Source organism: Capra hircus, chromosome 11 (assembly GCF_001704415.2).
Source record: "Capra hircus breed San Clemente chromosome 11, ASM170441v1, whole genome shotgun sequence".
Lineage (NCBI taxonomy): Eukaryota > Metazoa > Chordata > Mammalia > Artiodactyla > Bovidae > Capra > Capra hircus.
Genome location: NC_030818.1, coordinates 19330461 through 19352299, shown reverse-complemented (window position 1 = coordinate 19352299; position 21839 = coordinate 19330461). Strand labels below are relative to the sequence as shown.

Genomic DNA, 21839 nt, shown 5'->3' with positions numbered 1-21839 from the left:
GTGTCATATGACCATGCTTACCCTTACCTATAGGATATTTGAAAGTTTTAAAATGTCATTATTTTTAGGAAGAGAAAAGAAAACATTATGTTGAAAAAAATCTGATCTGTTAGGTTTTCTCTCCTCAGTTATATTTTGTTTTTTTAATACTCGGTATAATTTCAGTGATTGTAAACTTTATTCAAAAATGAGTTACAAATGCTATATTAACAGCATAAAAATACATTATCTAGCATTGTGAAGGAGTGATGTCTTCCATATAATTATTTTCCCCTCCATCATTGCTGTATGAGATTCTTTCTAAAATGTCTTGCTTCCTTGTTTAAAAAGCAACATATGGAGCAGAGTTTAATATTTGCTTGATGAATCAGATTGATAGATTGAGTGATAGTAGATTTATTATCTATCATATGATTTACTATGTATCATCTACTGTTCTAAATAAAATATTTGTTTTAACTTATTTTATTTTCACTATATTCCTGTGGGAAATTGCTATCCTCATTTCATATATGAGCAAACAAGGCACAGAGAGGTTAGGTAACTTCCCTAAGATCACACAGGAGTAAGTGTGTGATTTAAACCCAGTCTGGCAACTGGAGCCTGAGCTCTTAATTATTATGCAGTGGTATGTCTTATGGTTTATATCATGTGTTAGAGTGTACTATAGTGATTCTTTCAGGAACTTTTGAAATGATAAATATTCTATACCAAAAGAATCTTTTGCAGTTCTTTTCAGATATTTATATTTGCTTAATTTTAATTTTGTATTTTAATATATACCTTCCTTTACTTTCAGTTCTTACTGTGTGCTCTACCCCGTGACTTTTCATTTGGTATAATTGATCTCTGTGCACTTTAAAAATTTCAGTGACATGGAGAAGGGAATGGCAACCCACTCCAGTATTCTTGCCTAGAAAATTCCATGGACAGAAGAGCCTGGTGGGCTACGTCATTCATGGGGTCACAAAGAGTCGGACACGACAGAGTGACTTCATAGTTGATTAACAATGTTGTAATACTTTCAGGTGAACAGTAAAGGGACTCAGCCATACATATGCCTGTATCCATTCTCCCCCAAACCCCTGTGAGGCCCATCCAGGCTAGCACATAACATTGAACAGAGTTCTGTGTGCTATACAATAGGTTTTTGTTGGTTATCCATTTTATTTATTTATTTTATTTTTTTTTTTTTGGTTATCCATTTTAAATATAGCAGTGTGTACATGACCTTGCCAGAGTCCTAACTGTCCCTTCCCCCTGGCAACCATGAGTTTGTTTTCTAACTTTGTGAGTCTCTTTCTGTTTTATGTTCATTTGTATTATTTCTTTTTAGACTCCAAATGTAAGGGTTTTCATATGATATTTCTCCTTCTGTCTGACTTCATTCAATATGACACTCGCTAGGTCCAAAAAAAAAAAAAGTCAGTGACAGAGTTTAATAGGACTGTGTATAAAATGTGCAAAAGATCCTTCTGGGTTTTAATCTAAGTATATTATATGATCTTTAACCCAAGACTTGGGGCAGTTCTTTTGTAGCCTATTAAAATACTCTATATATTTTATTGGTATTACTAGTTTTTGAAAAGTCCATCATTTGGCTCTATTGGAAACAAATAAGGGGGTTAAATGAAGAGCCTCTTCAGAAATTAGGTGTTAATATACGTTCATTAGACAAGTGAGATTATAGCTTTTTTAAAAAAGTCTAAAATTGTTATGGTTTACAGGTTCACCTGTGTAGTTCCCATCTATTACTTCGACGAGCAGCTGTGGCCTGTCTCCGGCAGCTTGCCCAAAGAGAAGCAGCTGAAGTATGTGAATATGCCATGAGCCTGGCAAAAAATTCAGGGGACAAAGAGAGCAGTGGCACCAGTAAGTCCTGTTATCAGTCAATGTTCTTTTTAAGTATTACTTATTAAATAACATTTTTGCATTGAAATATCATCAATTTTCTTACTCTTTTAAATAAAACTTGTTACTTTTAAAATTCCCATATAGTTTTCTTGGTAGTTTTACCTTTTTAACTTTTTAAACACCCTCTTCCAACAACACAAGAGAAGACTCTACACATGGACATCACCAGATGGTCAATACCGAAATGACATAGATTGTATTCTTTGCGGCCAAAGAGGGAGAAGCTCTATACAGTCAGCAAAAACAAGACCAGGAGCTGACTATGGCTCAGATCATGAACTCATTATTGCAAAATTCAGACTTAAATTGAAGAAAGTATGGAAAACCAGTAGACCATCCAGGTATGACCTAAATCAAATCCCTTACAATGATACAGTGGGAGTGACAAACATTCAAGGGATTAGATATGACAGACAGAGTGCCTGAAGAACCATGGAAGGAGGTTCGTGACATTGTACAGGAGGTGGTGGTCAAGATCACCCCCAAGAAAACGAAATGCAAAAAGGCAAAATGGTTGTCTGAAGAGGACTTACAAATAGCTGAGAAAAGACAAGAAGCTAAAGGCAAAGCAGAAAAGGAAAGCTATACCCATTTGAATGCAGAGTTCCAAAGAATAGCAAAGTGAAGTGAAGTCGTGCAGTCCGACTCTTTGTGACACAATAGACTGTAGCCCAGGCTCTTCCATCCATGGGATTTTCCAGGTAAGAATACTGGAGTGAGTTGTCATTTCCTTCTCCAGGAGATCTTCTCGACTCAGGGACTGAACTCGGGTCTCCTGCATTGTATGCAGACGCTTTAACATCTGAGCTACCAGGGAAGTCTGGAGATAAAAAAGCCTTCCTCAGTGATCAAATGCAAAGAAATAGAGGTAAATAATAGAGTGGGAAACACTAGAGATCTCTTCAAGAAGATTAAAGATACCAAGGGAACATTTCATGCAAAGATAGGTACAATGAAGGACACACATGGTATGGACCTAACAGAAGCAGAAGATATTAAGAAGTGGCAAGAATACACACAAGAACTATACAAAAAGATCTTAATGACCCAGATAATCATGATGGTGTGATCACTCACCTAGAGCCAGACATCTTGGAATGTGAAGTCAAGTGGGCCTTAGGAAGCATCAGTACGAACAAAGGTAGTGTAGGTGATGGAATTCCAGTTGAGCTAATTCAAGTCCTAAAAGATGATGCTGTGAAAGTGCTGCACTCAATAGGCCACCAAATCTGGAAAACTCAGCAGTGGCCACAGGACTGGAAAAGGTCAGTTTTCATTCCCGTCTCAACAAGGGCAATGCCAAAGAATGTTCAAACTACTGCACAATTGCACTCATCTCACACGCTAGCAAAGTAATGGTCAAAATTCTCCAAGCCGGGCTTCAACAGTGCATGAACTGTGAACTTCCAGATGTTCAAGCTGGTTTTAGAAAAGGCAGAGATCAAATTGCCAACATCAAAAAAGCAAAAGGGTTCCTGAAAAACATCTATTTCTTCTTATTTGACTAGACCAAAGCCTTTGACTGTGTAGATCACAACAGGCTGTGGAAGATTCTGAAAGAGATGGGAATGCCAGACCACCTGACCTGCCTCCTGAGAAATCTATATGCAGGTCAGGAAGCAACAGTTAGAACTGGACATGGAACAACAGACTGGTTCCACATTGGGAAAGGAGTCCGTCAAGGCTGTATATCGTCAGCCTCCTTATTTAACTTACATGCAGAACACATCATGAGAAACGCTGGGCTGGATGCAGCACAAGCTGGAGTCAAGATTGCCAAGAGAAATATTAATAACCTCAGATATGCAGATCAACCACCCATTTGGCAGAAAGTGAAGAAGAACTAAAGATCCTCTTGATGAAAGTGAGAGAAGGAAGCAAAAAAGCTGGCTTAAAACTCAACATTCAAAAAACAGAGATCATGGCATCCGGTCCCATCACTTCATGGCAAAAGGATGGGGAAACAATGGAAACAATGGCAGACTTTATTTTTAGGGGCTCCAAAATCGCTGCAGATGGTGACTGCAGCCATGAAATAAAAAGACACTTGCTCCTTGGAAGAAAAGTTATGACCAACCTAGACAGCATATTAAAAAGCAGAGACATTGCTTTGCTGACAGAGGTCCATCTAGTCAAAGCTATGGTTTTTCCAGTAGTCATGTATGGATGTGAGAGTTGGACTCAAAAGAAATCTGAGCACCAAAGAATTGATGCTTTTGAACTGTGGTGTTGGAGAATACTCTTGAGAGTCCCTTGGGCTGCAAGGGGTTCAAACCAGTTCATCCTAAAGGAAATCAGTCCTGAATATTCACTGGAAAGACTGATGCTAAAGCTGAAGCTCCAATACTTTAGCCACCTGTTGCGAATACCTAACTCCTTGGAAAAGACCCTGATGCTTGGAAAGATTGAAGGCAGGAGGAGAAGGGGACAACAGAGGATGAGATGGTTGGATGGCATTACCAACTCGATGGACATGAGTTTGAGCAAACTTTGGAAGTTGGTGATGGACAGTGAAGTCTGGCATGCTGCAGTTCATGGGGTCACAAAGAGTCGGATACGACTGAGAAACTGAACTGAATGACCTTTTAAAAAATCTCATAGCTTAAAATTTTGGGGTGTCAGAACACTTCTGCCATCCCTAAAGGACATTATAACTGTGTAAGGGGTATTGCCTTGTATCCATAATAGGCTTCTGAAAAGATAATTTTGAGGATACTTCAAAGCTTCTGATGTCTGACAATAGTTAATTTTTTGTGATGTTACTTTTCCTTGAAGAAGTTAAGACCACAGAAACCAATTAAACTATGAAATGTCAGTAGATGTTTCGGTAGTGAAAAGTAGATTTCTACTTTCTTCAGTTCTTTTTGCTTTTCCAAGGATTTTAAGTATAGCTTGCATATATAATTGGCCCTCTGGGGATTCCCTGATACCTCAGTTGTTAAAGAATCCAGCTGCAATGCAGGAGACTCTGGTTTGATCCTTGTGTCGGGGAAGTCCCCTGAAGAAGGGCTAGGCTACTCACCCCAATATTCTTGGGCTTCCCTTGTGGCTCAGCTGGTAAAGAATCCACCCACAATTCGGAAGACCTGGGTTTGATCCCTGGATTGGGAAGACTCCCCGAAGAAGGGAAAGGCTACCACTCCAATATTCTGGCCTGGAGAATACCGTGGAGTGTGTAGTCCATGGGGTCACAAAGAGTCGGACACGACTGAGTGACTTTCACTTTCACTTTTCCTCTGGTTCTAGGGGTAGGTGGTTTGGGAACTTTAAGAGCTTAATTGACAGACATATTTCCCCTATAGTGAGAGAAAATTTCTACTTTTAAGAGGTTCCTAATGCGTAGTAGTTTCTTGGGTACCAAGAAGTAATATACTAAAATAGCTTCAATTTTAGCATAATGTAAATAAGAACTCTGTTAGCAAGCACACACTGTATTGTAGAGTGTATAGGAAGTTTACTATAAAAAATCTAGCAGTAAACATTACTGCTTTTTGGAGAGAAAACATAGCACCAAAAGTAGTTACAGAATTCTCTTGAATAAAAATTTCAGAACTTTTCTGCCAGTCACCATAATCAATATTGAAAGAGATAAACTAAGAATGGGAAAAATATTCACAAAATATCCTTTGTTTATTAAAATGTGTGCATTTGTATTTTAATATTTTAAAGCTTTTACAAATGTGTGCCAGGGGGCTTAAGACACCCTCCCCTAGGTTTGGTGATTTACTAGGACTCAGCATATAGTCACATTTATGGCTATGATTAATAACAGCAGAAGGATACAAAGCAAAGGGAGAAGGTATATGGAGTGAAGTCCAGAGCAGACCAGGCACAGGCTTCTAAGAGTTCACTCCCCATGGAATCACACAGGATATGCTTACTTCCCCCGCAAGGAGTTGTGACGACACATAGAAATGCTGTCTTCCTGTGAAGCTTGCTAGACCCTCAGTGCCTAAGGTTTTTATTAGGGGCTAGTCAAATAGGCATGATTTACCTAGCATACACTGGAAGTTCAGATTTTCTGAAAGTTTGTTGTTCAGCCTAAACAGATGTCCAGCATAAACCCTGTTGTTGGTACAGACAGCTTAGGCATACTCAGCCACTTTTATCAGGAAATGATGGGGCTCTCTTGAAACCCAATCCCCAAATGCAAGTCAAGGACTGACTGTGATATCAGACCTTCATAGGGTAGTCTGGGACCTGCTAGGTTAACTCTTCAGTGGATCTGTAAATATCACAAGAGTACACAAAAGAGATGTTTTATCAAGGAAGCAATACGAACATATGAAATACGTTTAATGATTAAATAGTTACATGTTAATACAGTCATAAGATAGCATTTTTCTTCTATGAAACTGATTAAGATTAAAAATTATGATTTTAACCAGTGTTGGGAGAGATATGAATAAAAGAAATTTCTTATACTACTGGTAGAAACATAAAGTCACCCAAGTTTCCTTGGAGGATTTTTTTGTCATTATATCCTCCAAGTTTTCAAACCGTGCTAACCCTTTGACCCAGCCTCTTTCAGGAATTCCTCCTCAGTGGTTAATCAGTTACTGTACTCCTAAGTCAGTGATTTGCTATGTTCATGTAAATTCATGTTGTGGAAGTCTAATTCCTGCTACGGGAAAATATTCACACTATACTGCTAAGTGAAAAATAGACATCTATGCTTAATCTCTCTAGAATGTTACTTCCTCAGAACCTTCCATTTCCTGCTGTCTTTGAATTCACCTGACTGTGGCTGTTTTCTGCAAGCCTCTCCTTATTATGTCTTTGGAGTGATTCAATTTCAATTTGTTCATCCAACATATATAGCAATAATTTTTTCAGGTGATTAAATCTATATATAAAATCTATATTAAAAATATATCTCTTTCCCTCACTTTTCTTGTTAAAATCAAATATATTTATCAAGTATTCCCTGGAGATTTGTTTAAAGTACCGTAGGATAATCAGTCTTAAAGAGCAGGGTTTTTACTTTCATCGTCAGATTAAATTCTAATTCTAAAAACATGTAGTTTGGAGACCGTAGTTGAATTGTGTATATATAGCTAACTGGTTTTGTTGTTGTTGTGAATATACATGTAGATCATGGTCTTTAACTTAACTATTACCACTAGTATACAATAAAGTCCTGTACAAGTTCATTTGAAATATTTGCTTTTCAGATGTTAGTCCTTTTGCGCCTGGAGCAAGTTCTCGAAGTGATATCCATTGCCGGCATCAAGGTGTTAATATAACAGAAACTGGTCTTGAGGGACTTCTTTTTGGAATGCTAGACCGGGAGACAGACAGAAAATTATGTTCTGATATCCATGATACTTTGGGACATATGCTGTCATCGCTGGCTGTAGAAAAGCTTTCTCATTGGCTAATGCTTTGTAAAGATGTCCTAGCAGCTTCTAGTGGTATGTATTTAATATATATGTTCTTAAGGAAAATTATTTATTTTTGATACATATCTATAGATATATACCATATATAGATATATATACATATATATAAATTTGAGCCTACATTTTAAAATAATAATAAGTTGTACTCTATAAATCCCTGTAAAGGGATTAATTAAGGTTAAATTATATTACAAACTAATGAACTCTGATTATTTTTTGGCAGATATCTAAGTTCAAACTAATTTTCATATATTAAAATCCCAGATTACTGTCTTGTTCAACATAAGATGCAGAAGTAGTGAAATATGTAAATATTTTTGTTATTCTTTCCCTGATTTTTCATTTCTATTTTTATTTATCTTTTTAAATTAAATATATTTAAGGAGAAATTTTATTTTACTATCATAAACAGATCAACAATCATACCTTTCATAAAAATAATTATTGTGAAAGTACAAGCAAAGGAGACAAAACAACATTATTGCATTTCAAAGTGATATCTGATAACTACTTTTATTATTTATTTATTTTAATTTTATACAGTTTTTAAAGGTTACTTTTCATTTACATGTGTTACAAAATTATTGCCTGTATTCCTCGTGGTGTACATCACACCCTTGAGCCTGTCTTACATGCTTTGTACCCAGTCCCCCTCTTTGGTTTTTTAATTGATTCTCTAAAAAGAACCTTGCCAATTCTACTGTGTTTAAATTAGCTTCCTTCACACAGTGCTATGTCTAAAGCATCATTTTTGCTATACGTGAGGTTGTTAGAATGTGCTTTTACTCTTGTTACAGATATGAGTACTGCAACTCCTTTAAGCAGTGGAAAAGATGAGGAATTTGAGAAGAAAGATGAGATGGATGATGACACCATGTTTACCACACTCGGAGAAGATGATAAGTCAAAGCCCTTCGTGGCACCTCGCTGGGCCACTCGAGTATTTGCTGCCGATTGCCTGTGTCGAATCATCAATCTGTGTGAGAATGCAGACCAGGCTCACTTTGATCTTGCCCTGGCACGTTCTGCTAAACTACGAAACCCCACAAGTAAGTTTAAAATCAGTACTTCTTTTCCCCAGAGTATTTTTTTTAATAGGTTTGAAATATTTTACTGCTTTGTAACCTGCTTTAGACTGTGCTCTTCACTTATTGTAAGTTTCCTTGCTTTTTGCCTTTGTTTTTTGTCCTCTCTACATACTGTCTCTCTTCTGATCTCTATTTGGAAGGGAAGTTGAGGAAAGTGGGCCAAAGTTATATATCTATCTACCTTAAAGATATATTCATCTTAATCATTTGTCCTAAGAATAACGATGGCCCTAAGCATAATGATGACGGTAACATGTTTCCTTCGTACCTTACCCTACTTTTAGCAAAAGTTTAAGGTGAGTAAATAAAGTGCATTTTGCAGTCCCCAGCCATGGAGAATGTCAGAGTTTGTGAATGCCGTGGCAGATTTTAAACTCAGATTTCAGAAATGCTGTTGCATATTTTTGAAAAGGTGAAATTGTTTATTACTGAAACCTTTTACTTTTTGATCATTTGTAAGCTTTTATACCATATATCCCCTGGATCAGATATTAAACGGAATTTACAGAGATCATCAGGTTTTGTATTTGCACTTACAAATGAAGAAACCCAGAGAAGCTGAGAGACTGGTAGAGTAACAGAGTCTCTTATCTTATGCTTTGTTGTCTCTTCATCATCCTGTCATTTTTTAAAATATCTGAAGACATGGTATGTATTATCAGTATTGAGGTCTATATGTTAAAAATGCCTTCCAGTTTATTTTATTGAGTGTAAGAAGCAGTAAAAGTCACAGATGGATTAAAAAACAAAAAGTAAAACAGTATTACACTGGGTATAAAATGTGAATCTGATATAGGATACCAGTAAAGCACAATATGTTGTGAACACGGTGTCTTTAATCATGTCATTCATCAAATAGTCATCAAAACTTGTTCTTTGCTATCCATTGGGGATCCAGAAGGAAAAAAATAACAGTCTGTGCTTTTGAAGATGTTCTAGTCTAGAAGACAAAGAGACAAATTTGTCACTCAAATAATTATATTTCCCAGTAGTGGAAGGATAGAGTACTTTGGGAATATAAAAATTGCTATTCATTTCCTGAAGAACTAGGGAAAACCTCAAAGAAGAGGTCATATTGAAGCTGAATTTTATAGGAAGAGGGAGGGTTTTTCCAAGTAGAAGAGGCTGGTTGTGTTAGTTTTCTGTTGTTATTGTAAGAAATGACTGTAAACTTAATGGTTTAAACTAACAAATTTATTAAGTTACCGTTCTGTGGGTCAGAAAATCCCAGGATATTATAAACCTCTGTTGTTCAGTCATCCAGTCGTGTCTGACTCTTTGCGACCACATGGACTGCAGTACTCCAGGCCTCCCTTTCCTCACCATCTCCCAGAGTTTGCCCAAGTTTATGTCCGTTTCATCGATAATGCTGTCCAGCCGTCTCATCCTCTAATGCCCTCTTCTCCTTCTGCCCTCAATCTTTCCCAGCATCAGGGACTTTTCCAATGAGTTGTCTGTTCACATCAGATGACCAGAATACTGGAGCTTCAGCATCAGTCCTTCCAGTGAATATTCAGGGTTGATCTCTCTTACAATTGACTGGTTTGATCTCCTTGCTGGGCAAGGGACTTTCAGGAGTCTTCTCTAGCACCACAATTTGAAGGCATCAATTCTTTGGCATTCTGCCCTCTTTATGGTCCAGCTCTCACAGCCATACATGACCACTGGGAAAAAACCGTAGCCTTGACTAGACGGACCTTTGTTGGCAAAGTAATGTCTCTGCTTAGGTTGGTCATAACTTTCCTTCCAAGGAGTAAGTGTCTTTTAATTTCGTGTCTGCAGTCACCATCTGCAGTGATTTTTGAGCCCCCCAAAATAAAGTCTGTCACTGTTTCCATTGTTTCTCCATCTATTTGCCATGAAGTGATAGGACTAGATGCCATGATTAGTTTTCTGAAGGTTGAGCTTTAAGCCAACTTTTTCACTCTCCTCTTTCACTTTCATCAAGAGGCTCTTTAGTTCTTCACTTTCTGCCATAAGGGTGGTATCATCTGCATATCTGAGGTTATTGATATTTCTCCCGGCAATCTTGATTCCAGCTTGTGCCCAATGTTTCTCATGATGTAGTCTGCATATAAGTTAAATAAGCAGGGTGACAATATACAGCCTAGATGTACTCCTTTCCCGATGTGGAACCAGTCTGTTGTTCCATGTCCAGTCTAACTATTGCTTCCTGACCTGCATACAGATTTCTTAGGAGGCAGGTCAGGTGATCTGGTATTCCCATATCGTGAAGAATTTTCTACAGCTTGTTGATCCACACGGTCAAACACTCTGGTATAGTCAATAAAGCAGAAATAGATGTTTTTCTGGAACTCTCTTGCTTTTTCGATGATCCAGTGGATGTTGGCAATTTGATCTCTGGTTCCTCTGCTTTTTCTAAAACCACCTTGAACATCTGGAGGTTCACAGTTCACGTACTGTTGAAGCCTGGCTGGGAGAATTTTGACCATTACTTTGCTAGCTTGTGAGATGAGTGCAGTTGTGCAGTAGATTGAGCATTCTTTGGCATTGCCTTTCTAAGGGATTGGAATTAAAACTGACCTTTTTCAGTCCTGTGGCCACCGCTGAGTTTTCCAAATTTGCTGATTTGAGTACAACACTTTCATAGCATCATCTTTCAGGATTTGAAATAGCTCAACTGGAATTCCCTCACCTCCACTAGCTTTGTTGGTAGTGATGCTTCCTAAGGCCCACTTGACTTTACATTCCAGGATGTTTCTCACTCTAGGTGAGTGATCACACCATCACCATCTAGCTAGCTGCTAGACATTGCAAATTTTAAGTTACTAGTGCTGCATTTTGGTATATTCCTTTAAATAGTTTTTAACTTTGTTTTAAGATGTAGTTAAATTGCTTAGTATCTTTTGAATTCTTTTGATACTTGTTTGATAGTATGGATCTAGGGCAGCCTTTATTCAAGGGCTAAAAGGAAAAAGACTTCCCTTTTCTCCATCTAACCTTATAGAAATCTTTTCCAGAGTAGAGGCTGGTAAAGTACAGCTTGCAGTCCAAATCTAGCCTGCAGTCTGTTTTTATAAATAGTTTTATGGAGCACAGTATAGCTGTCTGTGTACATATGGTCTATGTACCAACTGCAACAGCAGAGTTGAATTGTTATGAGAGAAGTTATGTGGTCGGGAAAACCAAATATATTTACTATCTGGTTCTTTATGGAAAAAGTTTGCCAATCCCTGTTGACAAAAGAATTACAGATTCCACTGGGGATAGTTATGGTAATCAGTTATTTTGCTTCAGATGTCATCATGCATCCTATAATATCATCCATGTTATCATATTGTATAAAGGTTTATCACAGTTCTTCAGAGATTATGATATGGAAACTTTCTTGAAAGTATATCTTTTTTATTTTTAAACTTGGTATAACATGTTGATCATAAATGCTTTTTAAAACAGTTTCACTTTGTATTTTTCATTAGTACACTTAATTTTGGAGATGTTTTACTTTCTGCCTCCTGTTTTTATTTTTAGATGACCTCCTGGTGCTTCATCTCTCTGACCTAATTCGCATGGCATTCATGGCTGCAACCGATCATAGTAACCAGCTGCGGATGGCTGGTCTCCAAGCGCTCGAAGACATTATCAAGAAGTTTGCCTCTGTGCCCGAGCCAGAATTTCCAGGTCACGTGATTCTGGAGCAGTATCAAGCTAATGTGAGATATTTTATTTGTTTCAAATTAAAATTGATCATTTGAGTGAACACTAAAGTGAAACTCCCCTGGAGAAATGCATTTGGACCTGTAACCTCTTTATTCATGTACCAGGCTTGTGTTTTTTTCCCCTTGTCTGTTACATAGTTAGGATCAGTTCACAGCTGAAGAAACCATAATATAAAACTTGTCACTATTTTTAAGTCATGAGGTGGTATTAGTGATAAAACTAGAATAGATGTTCCAGCCTGGCTTTCCATTCTTATGTTTAGATTTTTAGTCAGGCCATTTTAAAGATAAAAGGAACATTTAAAGAATGTTGTGGATTTACTGCCATCATTTTTATATGTCAAGACTTGATAAGCATTTTTAAAAATAAAAAGCAATTGTCTCTTGTATGCTGAAGGATAAATTAACTTTCAGTAGCAATGAAAACTATTACCAAAAGAACTATATATTTCAAAACATTTTTTTAATACTCTAAACAGAGATATACTTGTTTCTTCTGAAATTTATACCTGTATTTATGTTCTTCAAAGGAGGCACAATAGGGACTTCCCTGGTGGCCCAGTAATTAGGATACTACACTTCCACTGCAGAGGGTACAGGTTCTATCCCTGGGCCACATGCACTGTGCCCCCCACCACCCCCCAAATAAAAGGATGCACAATGGATGAAATCCTAGAAATGGTGGATTATGTGAAGAAGAGAGAAACCTGTTAATAAGAAAAGAATGAACTGTTTTTTTCTACTGTGATTATACCAAAATCGTGGCTTCAGTCACATCATACCTCATCTAACATCTATGCTCAAACATACACAAAATTAAAAAGTGTGGATAATGTATAGTCCATTTTTTTCTTTATAAGTATAGGTAAAGAAGTTATACTTTCTAGTCCAAATGGCTATAGAATGCTTTTATATAATGATTTACTCCCAAATACCCAGTCTATCAGAATGGTCTTTTTAAAAAATCTTTCTATTTAGAAATAATTAAAACCTACAGAAATAATTGCAAGAATAGTACAAAAAAGACCTTGTCTTATGCCCTTCATCCTTCATTCACATTTGCCAATTGAGAATTTTGCCTCATTTGCTTTAACATTTTCTCTTTCTCTCTCTGCTCACAACATACACTCTCTCCGCTTTTTTTTCCTGAGTTGTTTAAAAGTAAGTTATAGAAATCACGTATCTTTACCCTTGAGCACTTTAGTCTGGGTTTCCAAAAGACAAGAAAGTTGTCTTACATAACCACAGAACAGTTATCAACTTTAAGAAATTCAAAATTGATGTACTACTTTTATATAATCTGTCATATTCCAGGTGTATCAGTCAACCCAGTAATATCTTTTATAATATAGTCTTTCTCCTTCAGTGTGAGACTTTATAGCACCTCTGAAGTACGATTACTACAGTTGATCATTGAAATGCAAATACTGGTTACTTGCTATATGTATTTATTTAGTCACTGAGAGGAACACTTATTTCATTTCTAAACTCCTATTGATAAGCCTTAGTGACTGAATCTCTAGTGTAAGGGGAGAAATATCAAATTAGGAGTTGGCTATATCTAATTCCTTATTCACACCATACATACTAAATCTAATATAGCCAAGAGTCTGTGACTGATACTGGCTTATTAAAATAAAGCAGTAAGCAGAGTGGACCTGGTTAGTACTTGGTTGGAAAACTAAAGTCATATTCCTTCATTTATTACTCTGAGAGCAGTACATAAATTAGTATTTCTTAAGCAACTCTCTTTTAAGACATCTTGTTTTGAAGTGAAATGATTTTTAAGGTCTTTTAGTGACTCTGTGAATTTTTAGTACTACTCAGTTATTTAAGGAAATTGAGCGTTTAACCTCAGTTATAGGAGATTTGCCCATGAGATAAACACTGTTAGAAATATGTTCAAGAATATGTAGACAGGAGAAAAACAGCCATTTTCTCTTATCTGTGGGAACATGTAGAAAATCCCATGTACTGTTAAAAATAGATGAAAAAGAAACAAAATTAATTGCTTATTTGGTATAAGATTCATACAGATTAAGTAATGGTAATCTCCTGTAAAGCAAAAGAAGAATGGGGGAGGGAGGTGGGAGGGGGGTTCATGTTTGGGAATGCATGTACACCCGTGGTGGATTCATGTCAATGTATGGCAAAACCAATACAGTATTGTAAAGTAAAATAAAGTAAAAATAAAAATAAAAAAAAATTAAAAAAGGCAAAAGAAGAATGGTATGATTGAGTTTATTGTTATCAGAAAGAGAGATAAGAGACATGTGATAAAAAGGAAAGGAACAAAGATGTGTTTACTGTGTTTTCATCTCCAAAGACATAAGCGATTTCCTCAGTTCAGTCCTTCAGTCGTGTCCAACTCTTTGCAACCCCACGGACTGCAGCACGCCAGGCTTCCCTGTCCATCACCAACTCCCGGAGCTTACTCAGACTTATGTCCATCGAGTTGGTGATGCCATCCAACCATCTCATCCTCAGTTTATCTTTAAAAATAAAATGCTTGTGCTCATTTTTCTAGGTGGGAGCTGCTCTAAGACCAGCCTTTTCACAAGATACCCCATCAGACATAATAGCAAAAGCTTGCCAGGTAAGAAGAAAAATAGAATTTTCTATATTCATCTTCTATAAATTTATAGATACTTTAGAACTTCACTTCCAAGAGAGAAAAATCGAATAGTATTAATTTTTATCTCAGAAATATGGCAGTGACGGTGTCCTTTTTTATCCTCTATGAAATGATGAAGTAGTAACTACTAATCACAACTTTAAAATAAAAATTTTTGCTGTAGCTGAGGTCACAGCTTTGGGATATGTAGCTCTTATGTTGTCTTGTAGTAAATGGAGATGTCAAAGTCATAAGATGGACTTGAGTAAAATCTATAATAATTGAAGAATATATAGTAATGGTAAATAGGGAGTAAAAAGGTTTTTTTTGACCACAGGTTATAAAAATTCTACAAGTTTCTGTGTATTAAATTATCCTAAAGACAATTTTTCAATATGGCAATTTCATTGCAAAATTAATCCCAGGGGATTATTCTCAAACTATTATATCTGCAGAGAGTTACAAAAGCACATATGTTCCTACCCCTTCAGTAAGTTTGTCTTTTTCGTGCTCCATCCTGAAAAAGGCTTTGTGCACTAAGCTCTAAACTTTCAGAAAATCTGATTTTTTATCTGCTAACCTAAGGATAGAAGAGAAGCAAGTCTGCCCTTCCCAGTTTTCTGGAGTACAGGGCTATAATCCATCTTTATTGCTTAGAATTCATAGTCAAGCGACATGTGGCCTCTATGCAGAGAATGTCCTGCTGTTTGCGATGACAAGTTTGAAATTCTGACTTTAATCTCTCTGTGGATAAATGAGTTGTCTCCTCCTCCTGTTAGTGTTTATTTCTTTGAAACTTGCTGTCTTATTGGTGGTCTTCAGAGAAATGAACTTCTCCCACCAACAGCAGACCAGAGAGAGAAGATGAGGGAGTGTTGTTTAAGATGGAAGCTTGGGGATCATGGTACAAACCTTGGAGGTGGAGTAGGTAAGCCATTTGGATCGGGAGACTGGCACACAAGCATCAGAAATTGCAGTCAGTGTATAAAATAAATGTATCATGGTAATGTTTCAGATTGTGACATTTAAATACAACAAAACCTCCTACAAAGCTCCTGATGATCAGAAAAACAGAGGTGATTAGAACTTCATCTTGTGAATGATTAGTATGAAAATTCCATGTTAGTGAATTTGCCTTAAACTTATTTCTTAGATGGCCATGCCTTCTCTGTAAGAAGTGTCTTCTTTTCTAGAGCCAAATTCTTGATTTTTGATCATTTTCCCCAACTTTACTTCTATTTCTACCAAAATTCAAAGTATCAAGTATCTCCAAAGTGTTGTTTTCTTTAGGAATAACAACTTTTATTTTCACACTTATATTTAATTACTTTTTGCTTTAAATTTCAGTGTATTTGAGCATTGTGTCACTGACTTTTTTTTTTTTTTTTTGCCATCTGTATTGGTAATAATCAGTTTTTAAATGTCCCTATTGAATTTTATTTAGTTTTGAATTCTTAGAGAATAAGATTATAAGAGAATGAAACAGTTTACACATATATTTACTCTTAACTTTTTTAAAGTTTTAAATATAGGAATACAACCCATTAACCCAATTGAATATCTAGATTCTCTGAAAACCTGAAGCTTTTTCATAACTAATTTGGTAACAAAACCTGAGCTGACTGTATTGACTCAGCCCTAACATGAAGTTGAGTGAGATGATAGTATTGATTGATCTCAATTAGTGTGATTCGTAGTACATTCCATTTTGTTTGGGAGGTGTTAGTTCTAAAAGGTTTTGTAGGTCTTCATAAAACCGTTCAATTCAGTTTCTTCAGTGTTACTGGTTGGGTCATAGACTTGGATAACTGTGATATTGAATAGTTTGCCTTGGAGAAGAACAGAGATCGTTCTGTCGTTTTTGAGGTTGCATCCAAGTACTGCATTTCAGACTCTTTTGTTGACCATGATGGCTACTCCATTTCTTCTGAGGGATTCCTGCCCGCAGTAGTAGATATAGTGGTCATCTGAGTTAAATTCACCCATTCCAGTCCATCTTAGTGGGCTGATTCCTAAAATGTCGACGTTCACCCTTGCCACCTCTTGTTTGACCACTTCCAATTTGCCTTGATTCGACGTTCACCCTTGCCACCTCTTGTTTGACCACTTCCAATTTGCCTTGATTCGACGTTCACCCTTGCCACCTCTTGTTTGACCACTTCCAATTTGCCTTGATTCATGGACCTGACATTCCAGGTTCCTATGCAATATTGCTCTTTATTTTTTTTATTTTTTTTAATTAATTTTTTTTGTTTGTTTTTTATTTTTTTAATTTTAAAATCTTTAATTCTTACATGCGTTCCCAAACATGAACCCCCCTCCCACCTCCCTCCCCATAACATCTCTGCAGCATCGGATCTTGCTTCTATCACCAGTCACATCCACAACTGGGTATTGTTTTTGCTTTGGCTCCATCCCTTCATTCTTTCTGGAGTTATTTCTCCACTGATCTCCAGTAGCATACTGGGAACCTAATGACCTGGGGAGTTCCTCTTTTGGTATCCTATCATTTTGCCGTTTCCTACTGTTCATGGGGTTCTCAAGGCAAGAATACTGAAGTGGTTTGCCATTCCCTTCTCCAGTGGAATGCAAAAGTAGGAAGTCAAGAAACACCTGGAGTAACAGGCAAATTTGGCCTTGGAATGCGGAATGAAGCAGGGCAAAGACTAATAGACTTTTGCCAAGAAAATGCACTGGTCATAGCAAACACCCTCTTCCAGCAACACAAGAGAAGACTCTACACATGGACATTACCAGATGGTCAACACTGAAATCAGATTGATTATATTCTTTGCAGCCAAAGATGGAGAAGCTCTATACAGTCAACAAAAACAAGACCAGGAGCTGACTGTGGCTCAGATCATGAACTCCTTATTACCAAATTCAGACTTAAATTGAAGAAAGTAGGGAAAACCGCTAGACCATTCAGGTATGACCTAAATCAAATCCCTTATGATTATACAGTGGAAGTGAGAAATAGATTTAAGGGCCTAGATCTGATAGGTAGAGTGCCTGATGAACTATGGAATGAGATTCGTGACATTGTACAGGAGACAGGGATCAAGACCATCCCCATGGAAAAGAAATGCAAAAAAGCAAAATGGCTATCTGGGGAGGCCTTACAAATAGCTGTGAAAAGAAGAGAGGCGAAAAGCAATGGAGAAAAGGAAAAATATAAGCATCTAAATGCAGAATTCCAAAGAATAGCAAGAAGAGATAAGAAAGCCTTCTTCAGCGATCAGTGCAAAGAAATAGAGGAAAAGAACAGAATGTGAAAGACTAGAGCTCTCTTCAAGAAAATTAGAGATACCAAGGGAACATTTCATGCAAAGATGGGCTCAATAAAGGACAGAAATGGTATGGACCTAACAAGCAGAAATTAAGAGGAGGTGGCAAGAATACACAGAAGAACTGTGCAAAAAAGATCTTCATGACCCAGATAATCATGATGATGTGATCACTAATCTAGAGCCAGACATCTTGGAATGTGAAGTCAAGTACACCTTAGAAAGCATCACTACGAACAAAGCTAGTGGAGGTGATGGAATCCCAGTTGAGCTATTTCAAATCCTGAAAGATGATGCTGTGAAAGTGCTGCACTCAATATGCCAGCACATTTGGAAAACTCAGCAGTGGCTACAGGACTGGAAAAGGTCAGTTTTCATTCCAATTCCAAAGAAAGGCAATGCCAAATAATGCTCAAACTACCACACAATTGCACTCATCTCACACACTAGTAAAGTAATGCTCAAAATTCTCCAAGCCAGGCTTCAGCAATACGTGAACCGTGAACTCCCTGATGTTCAAGCTGGTTTTAGAAAAGGCAGAGGAACCAGAGATCAAATTGCCAACATCCGCTGGATCATGGAAAAAGCAAGAGAGTTCCAGAAAAACATCGATTTCTGCTTTCTTGACTATGCCAAAGCCTTTGACTGTGTGGATCTCAATAAACTGTGGGAAATTCTTCAAGAGATGGGAATACCAGACCACCTGACCTGCCTCTTGAGAAATCTGTATGCAGGTCAAGAAGCAACAGTTAGAACTGGACATGGAACAACAGACTGGTTCCAAATAGGAAAAGGAGTATGTCAAGGCTGTGTATTGTCACCCTGTTTATTTATCTTATATGCAGAGTACATCATGAGAAATGCTGGGCTAGAAGAAACACAAGCTGGAATCAAGATTGCCGGGAGAAATATCAATAACCTCAGATATGCAGATGACACCACCCTTATGGCAGAAAGTGAAGAGGAGCTAAAAAGCCTCTTGATGAAAGTGAAAGAGAAGAGTGAAAAAGTTGGCTTAAAGCTCAACATTCAGAAAACAAAGATGATGGTATCCGGTCCCATCACTTCATGGGAAATAGATGGGGAAACAGTAGAATCAGTGTCAGACTTTATTTTTTGGGGCTCCAAAATCACTGCAGATGGTGATTGCAGCCATGAAATTAAAAGATGCTTACTCCTTGGAAGAAAAGTTATGACCAACCTAGATAGTACATTCAAAAGCAGAGACATTACTTTGCCGACTAAGGTCCGTCTAGTCAAGGCTATGGTTTTCCCAGTGGTCATGTATGGATGTGAGAGTTGGACTGTGAAGAAAGCTGAGCGCCGAAGAATTGATGCTTTTGAACTGTGGTGTTGGAGAAGACTCTTGAGAGTCCCTTGGACTGCAAGGAGATCCAACCAGTCCATTCTGAAGGAGATCAACCCTGGGATTTCTTTGGAAGGAATGATGCCAAAGTTGAAGCTCCAGTACTTTGGCCACCTCATGCAAAGAGTTGACTCATTGGAAAAGAGTCTGATGTTGGGAGGTATTGGGGGCAGGAGGAGAAGGGGACGACCGAGGATGAGATGGCTGGATGGCATCACGGATTCGATGGACGCAAGTCTGAGTGAACTCCGGGAGTTGGTGATGGATAGGGAAGCCTGGCGTGCTGCTATTCATGGGGTCGCAAAGAGTCGGACATGACTGAGCGACTGAACAGAACTGTACATTTCATTCTGGAAGTATCTGTGTGTTAATTATGGGATACTGCTACATATCTTGCTTAATCCCTTAATTAAGTTCATGTACTTTACTACCCTTTTGGGTATAATGTTGTGAATTGTGCAACATATTACCTAAGGATTTCAGGTGAGAAAGTGAGGACATACACCTGTTGAGTGAAGTGGGCACTGTCAGACATCTTCTCTCATGCAGTAGGTTGTCTTTTTGTTTTGTTGCTGGTCTCCTTTGCTATGCAAAAGCTTTTAAGTTTAGTTAGGTCCCATTTGTTTATTTTTGCTATATTTCTTTTGCTTTATGAGGTAGATCCAAAAAAAATATTGCTGCAGTTTATGTCAAAGAGTATTCTGCCTGTATTTTCCTCTAGGACTTTTATAGTAACAGGTCTTACATTTAAGTCTTTAATCCATTTTGAGTATATTTTTGTTCAGTTCAGTTCAGTTGCTCAGTCGTGTCTGACTCTTTACAACCCCATGGACTGGTTGGATCTCCTTGCAGTCCAAGGGACTCTCAAGAGTCTTTTCCAACACCACAGTTCAAAAGCATCAATTCTTCGGCGCTCAGCTTTCTTTACATAACTCACATCCATACATGACTACTGGAAAAACCATAGCTTTGACTAGATGGACCTTTGTTGGCAAAGTAATGTCTCTGCTTTTTAATATGCTGTCTAGGTTGGTCATAGCTTTTTTTCCGAGGATCAAATGTCTTTTAATTTCATGGCTGCAGGTACTGTCTGCAGTGATTTTGGAACTGCAAAAAATAAAGTCTCTCACTTTTTCCATTGTTTCCGCATCCATTTGCCATGAAGTGATGGGACTGGATGCCATGATCTTTGTTTATTGAATGTTGAATTTTAAGCTAGCTTTTTCACTCTCCTCTTTCACTTTCATCAGGAGGCTCTTTAGTTCTTTTTCGCTTTCTGCCATAAGGGTGGTGTCATCTGCATATCTGAGGTTATTGATAATTCTCCGGGCAGTCTTGATTCCAGGTCGTGCTTCATCCAGCCTGGCATTTTGCGTGATGTATTCTGCATGTCAATTAGATAAACAGGGTGACAATACACAGCCTTGACGTACTCCTTTTCTGATTTGGAACCAGTCTGTTGTTCCATGTCCAGTTCTAACTGCTGCTGCTTGACTCGCACAAGGTTATTTTTTTGTATATGATTTTTGTATATGTTATTTTTGTATATGGTGTTAAATGATATTCTGATTTCATTCTTCTACATCTAGCTGTCCAGTTTTCCTAGCACCACTTATTGAAGAGACTGTCTCTTCTCCATTATATGTTCTTTCCCCCTTTATCATCGATTAATTGACCATACGTGTGGCTTATTTATGGGCTTTCTGTTCTATTCCATTGATCTTTGTGTCAGTTTTTGGGGCAAATCTATACTCTTTTGATGACTGTAGCTTTGTAGAATAGTCTGAAGTCAGAGAGTGTGATTCTTGCAGTACTCTTTTTCTTTGTCAAGTTTGTTTTAGCTATTCAGGATCTTTTGTGTTTCCATATAAATTTTTTAATTTTTTGTTCTAGTTCTGTGAAGAATGTCCCTGGTATTTTGATAGGGATTGCATTGAATTTGTATATTGCTTTGAGTAGTATGGTAATATTAACAATATTAATTCTTCCAAACCAGGAACACGGTACATCATGCCATCTGTTTGTATCATGTTCCGTTTCTTTCATCATTGTCTTACAGTTTTCCAAGTATAGGTCTTTTACCTCCTCATGTAGGTTTATTCCTAGGTATTTTATTCTTTTTGATGCAGTGGTCAATGAGTTGTTTTCAGTTTCTCTTTCTGATAGTTCTTTGTTAGTATATAGAAATGCAACAAATTTCTGTATATTTATTTTCTTTCCTGCAACTTTCCTGAATTCATTGATGAGCTGTAGTAGTTTCCTGGTAGCATATTTTGAATCTTCTATTGCTGTGGCTAGGACTTCCAAAACTATGTTCAATAAAAATGGCAAGAGTAGACATACGTGTCTTGTTCCTAATCTTAAAGGAAATTCTTTCACTTTTCACTGTTGAATATGATGTTAGCTGTGAGTTTGTCATATATGACCTTTTTAAGTTGAGGTTCCTCCTGTGTTGGAACACAGTTGTTCCTACTGTGTTCACTTTCTG

General features: G+C 37.4%; 1 protein-coding gene across 2 annotated transcripts in view; it reads left to right on the top strand.

Annotated features, from left to right (window-relative positions):
• Positions 1-21839, top strand: part of HEATR5B (HEAT repeat containing 5B) — a 99621-nt gene that overhangs the window by 49110 nt on the left and 28672 nt on the right. For both annotated transcript variants that reach the window (XM_005686481.3, XM_005686482.3), the window contains exons 22-26: positions 1728-1872; positions 7089-7328; positions 8114-8365; positions 11897-12078; positions 14612-14680. In XM_005686481.3, coding sequence (XP_005686538.2) covers positions 1728-1872; positions 7089-7328; positions 8114-8365; positions 11897-12078; positions 14612-14680 — 888 coding nt within the window. The remainder of the gene's footprint in view (positions 1-1727; positions 1873-7088; positions 7329-8113; positions 8366-11896; positions 12079-14611; positions 14681-21839) is intronic.